Source organism: Nelumbo lutea, chromosome 5, assembly GCF_056320005.1.
Source record: "Nelumbo lutea isolate HS-2025 chromosome 5, American lotus-T2T, whole genome shotgun sequence".
In the NCBI taxonomy this organism is placed as follows: domain Eukaryota; kingdom Viridiplantae; phylum Streptophyta; class Magnoliopsida; order Proteales; family Nelumbonaceae; genus Nelumbo; species Nelumbo lutea.
The window spans coordinates 49844857-49849889 of record NC_142688.1 but is presented as its reverse complement, the minus strand read 5'-3'; the positions used below and the strand labels follow the sequence as shown (position 1 = coordinate 49849889).

Below are 5033 nucleotides of genomic sequence, written 5' to 3'. Positions count from 1 at the left end.
ACAAAATATTAATTACAAAAAGATCTAGCCTAATGTAGCTGAAACATTTCCATGTCTCATTTGGAAAATATAATTGAACAAGAGGGAAAAAATCTGTTTGATTAGTGGTTATTCTAAAAAAATATATGACCAAGCTACTGATGAGTTGCAGTAGACATACTACCTGATCCTCTCACAGCTTTTCATCACTCATAGAGTCCCACATGCATCAGCACAAAGTAACATCATGTTGCAACTTGAACACACAGTTCAACTTAATTTTAACAATGTTGCAACAATGAATTACTGATCCAAAATTTAGAGTTACAAATAAATTGTTTTTTGCTATACACCATATCGAGTGACTACTCTAAACAAAATGGAAAAACTGCACTTCACCATGAACAGATTATCTCAAACAAAACCTTTAGACAGGATAATATAATGGAGATTAATTAATGACACACAGTTAAAACACAAATAAGCCGTTATTATGTTTTTCCAGGTACCAATGTCCTTCCACTTTGTTCTTGTTCCACAAAAAGCTTCTATAGCATTTGGAGGTAAATTCCACACTTCATACATAGTATGATCAGGAGCTCATGAACTAACAACCTATTTATTTTGTCCAGAATCAATCACTAGCTGTCAGTCATGTTAATTAGTTTTTAATGTCTTCTTCAGTCCCTCCATTTCATGTTTGCTGAAACATGTAGCCCCATCACTGGAAATTAAGATAAACATGTAGGTCCCCTATAGTCATACGAGACAGCTGCTAAAATTAATTCAATTTTCATATAGAAAGTTTTAATTCCAAATGCAGAGAATTTGAAATATGTCAACCTTCTTTTTACTTAGAAATGCCAAAAAATGGGACACCATATTAAGCCCAAAGCAAAATCTGAACATAAAATAGAAGCATTTTATTGAGCAAAAGAGCCAATTTTGGGCAAGATCGATCATAGGATCAAAACCATTACTACAGCATGGAAATTAATCTCCTCGGATCAGCTTACATAAAATATAACCAGACTTTCCTTCATGACTAGAAATGCCAGTAAGGCTTACCACAAGAGGGGAGAGACTCCAACAACCATTTATTGCTGCTAGAATTGCCACCACCCTCCCCATCCCTAAGAACCAAAGAAGACCCTTTAGACTGAACTGTTGGGCTATCTCTAGTACTGATAAATGATGTTATGGCAGCGGCAACAGCTGCTCTGAACTTGGGATCTGAAGCAATAGCGCTGACATTGTCAGATAATGACTTTTCTTCAACCTTCCAGTCCCTCTTATCCATTCCTTGAAAGCTAGGGGATTGATGGGCTGAGAAATCATGACCACCATTAACGATTGCACCAGAAGTAGTCTTACAGCTTGGGTTTGTAGGAATCCAAGGGTAAGCCAATTCTGGTCTTGAATGGGAAGAGCTAGGAAGGCGGAATTGTTGCTGTGGGTTGTTGGTGAGGTCGACAACAATCTGATTAGACTGGTTTCTGGGGTCTATGATATTCTTGATGGTTGTTGATGAATGGAGAGAAGGGCTTATCGAATGAGGATTACAGTAAGGAATTGGAGTTCGTCCATCGTTGATGATGCTGCCTGAGTTTACTGCAGAAGGCCACACAAAGGTGGCCGCTGCAGATGCCATCGATGCCATCGTGCATGCGCCAGTGGGCAAAGGATGGTTGTGAGTCCCTTCATAGGTCGTTATGAGTATGGACATGTCTTCTAGGCATCTTTGTACCTGATCAGAAGGGAAGTGTTCAATCAACGAGTTAGAATTGTGAATAAAAACAAAGAAACTAAGAAACTGATGATGATCATCATAGAGTACTGAAATTGAAATTAGATAGGATCACAAATTAAGCACCTGTTTCTTCACTGGGCATCCTGGAGCTACCATGCAACGATAATAGGCCCTCGGACAAGGGTTTCTTTTTGCAATCTTCTGTCCGTATTTCCTCCATTGGCAACCATCATATATCTGCAAATTCATTTCAGAATTTTATTTCTTCAATCTCAATTAAAGTTTAGGAGAAGTTTTCATTCTTCCAGTTATAATTTGTTTAAACCCTTAAAATTCATGCTAAGAAGCATAGTTAGATCTTAAGTTCCTAAGAACTGGACAACTATCTCAGGGTGTGTGCATGGATCTGTTAGTCTTCTCTCCAGTACATCCTCCTTTAAATTAAAAGAAAAAAAAAAAAAGAAGAAGAAGAAGAAAACAGAAAATTGAACTCACAGTGGGTGCTGGGCATCTTGCTCTTACTGTAATTCTAGCTTTCTTACTGGGTGGTTCTGGAGAACTGTTTGTAATTCCATCCGATTCTTTCTTTACAAGATTATTTTGTTCTGGTTCGAAACCTCTATTTTCTTCTTTGGTGTTGTCATCTCGTCCATGTTGGTGCGCATGAGTTTGCATACTCAAGGATAATTCCAACTCCTCATCTTCATCTTCACCATTTTTTGCTTCTGATGGTAATAAAGGAGCCTGATTTTTATCATGTACGACTTCAGAGACGTCTCTAGTTCCTTGAATTGTGTTGGCATCTCCATGGAGCGAGAGAAAGATCTGAGGATCCTAGATCAAGTGAAGGAAAGTATCACAAAATAACATCAAAAGAATACACAGAGTTGTGCTTTTTATATAGTCTGAAGAACACTAGACCTACTTTTCTTGTATCATTTTGCTGGACGACTGCAAGTTTCATCTGAAGACTTCGGTAATCTTTCATGGTCTCTTCAACTACCTTCCTCAACAATTTGTTTTCCTCTTTCATGCGGTCCATCTCCATCTGTAGCACAGATAGCTAATGCAGAATGATAGTTAGCTGTTGCAGCAGATGTGAATTACTCGTCAAACTAGTCGCTAATTTACAGACACAGACACAGACATATACACAAGAGAGAGAGAGAGAGAGAGAGAGAGAGACAGAGAGAGAGAGAGAGCTAACGATGATATCAATATTATGGTTTCTTTCTTGTACATACCTCTTCTGTCCTTAGATTTTCTTGCAAGAATTTGCCTGGTGATGCATCCTTCTCTTCTTCTCTTCTTTCTTTTCTTTCTTCACTTCCACATGCTGGGTTCTCTTGACCTTCCTGATCATCTACTTCCAGTTCTTCTACCACTTGTTCTGCTTCTTCTTCAACTAATTCTTTTCCATTTTGGCTTCCCAAGTTCAGAGACAGATCAATTTGCGTCATCCTCTCTTCCTTCCCCATTGAAGATAAGTTGCAGACTCTCTCTCTCTCTCTCTCTCTCTCTCTCTCTCTCTCTCTCTGCAACCTAATAATGCTGGTTTGATTTCTCCTCTCTCAGACTGATATTTAAACAATTTCTTTTGGCCACTTTAGTGGCTTGACTTAGGGTTACACCGCCAATGAATGTATTGGACGGAACTGACTCGTTTCATTGCTTTCCTTTTTTTTCTTTCATTTTCTTTTTTTGGGATCGTCCAATTCTGTTAGCTTCGATTGACGTGGATTTGTGTTGCTCTATCTTTGTCTCCCTTAAGTCCTGGGGCCTCATCACTGCCTTCGCTTTGGTCTTCTTGCTCTATCATTAGTGCTCTTCTAAATTGGTCCCCATTTCTCAAAACTCAGCTACTACCATTGGAGCAGACCTGAGCTAAAACTGTGAATCACAGCCCTCGATGTATGATGCATTACTATGGCCCCACTTAGATTTTGAATGAAGTGACGTAAAATGGGCCACAGCAAGACATTGAAGGCTATGAGTTCACGGTTACTCCAACGGAACAGCTGATGATTCTCCTCGACAACAGGGCATGCTTTGAAGCTAAGACCACTTGTTGAATGTTAGACTGGGCCACAAATACCGGCCGCTGGTAGTTGTCACTTGGGAATGGCAATTTTCCCATCCCCACGGGGACCTGAATTCCTGACCAATGGGGTTGGGGATGGAATTGTTTTGGCCGAGCGGGGATAGAGATGGGGATTAATAGGAATCTCCGATCCGATTGGGGTTGGGGTCAGAGATGGGGGTTGAGGTCCCCGCCCGTTTCGACCCTGATTATATATATCAAAACATATTTAAAATATTATTTAATTTAAATTTTTTATTTTTTTAAAGAAATTTATTTTTCAAAAAAAAAAAAAACAAAAAAGTATGAACAAACCCAACGTAGATTTCTGAATTCCACTACAAAGTTATAAACATTCAAAATGTCAAAACCCCCCACTCTATACACCACCTAGAAATTCTGACCCTGGTTTGAACTGTCAATCTCCCAAAAAAATATTGTTATCTAAAAAAATTTCAGAGATTTGGGTCCCCAGGAGAACACATCCCCATCAGGGATCGGGATGGAAGATAAATTTTATCCCTGGTAGGGATCGGGGGCAAGGATAGAAAATATGATCCCCACCCCAAACTCGTCCATTGCCATTCCTAGTTGTCACTTGTCAGTCCACCGGACTTAGGATGGGCTTACAGAGAATTTTATTTTTATGGGCCGGGTGAAGCCTGCTTTTAAGTTAGCCCAGCCTTTTTTGTGCACTAGGACATTGGCCCAGCTAGCCTACCTAGGCTTGTACAAATATATATATATATATATATATATATATATATATATATATATATATATATATATATATATATATATATATTATCTCTAATTCCTATTTATCCTCTCCCATACTATTTATCCATATATATCTAAAGAAAGTTTGGATTAAAAAATTTAATAACTATTTAAGTATTCTAACAAAATTATAAATAACTTTAAAATATTTATTAAAAACACAAAAAATAATTTTATATTTTTTACAAAATATATCACAAAATCATGTACTAACAATTTAAATTATGTTTTTTAGGATTATCAATTTAAACATTTTTTAAATATTTAATAATATGTAATAGATTTAAATAAATAAAATTCAAATAACAAAAAATTTTAAATATTTTATAGATTATTTAAATATTTATCATAACTAGATTTTAAATAGTTAAAATAACTAAATTATGTAATGAATTAAAAAAATTTCTTCAAAGTAGAAAAATAATTAAAACATAATATTTAAAT

General features: G+C 36.8%; 1 protein-coding gene across 1 annotated transcript; it reads right to left on the bottom strand.

Annotated features, from left to right (window-relative positions):
- Positions 1–881: 881 nt before the first annotated feature.
- Positions 882–3281, bottom strand: LOC148852294 (WRKY transcription factor 72A-like). The gene is made up of 5 exons (XM_088943980.1): positions 2974–3281; positions 2655–2792; positions 2225–2563; positions 1853–1966; positions 882–1726 (listed from the first exon to the last, which is right to left on the bottom strand). The coding sequence occupies exons 1-5, from the start codon at positions 3205–3207 to the stop codon at positions 1025–1027; spliced, it is 1527 nt and encodes a 508-aa protein (XP_088800106.1). The 5' UTR covers positions 3208–3281; the 3' UTR covers positions 882–1024.
- Positions 3282–5033: the final 1752 nt, after the last annotated feature.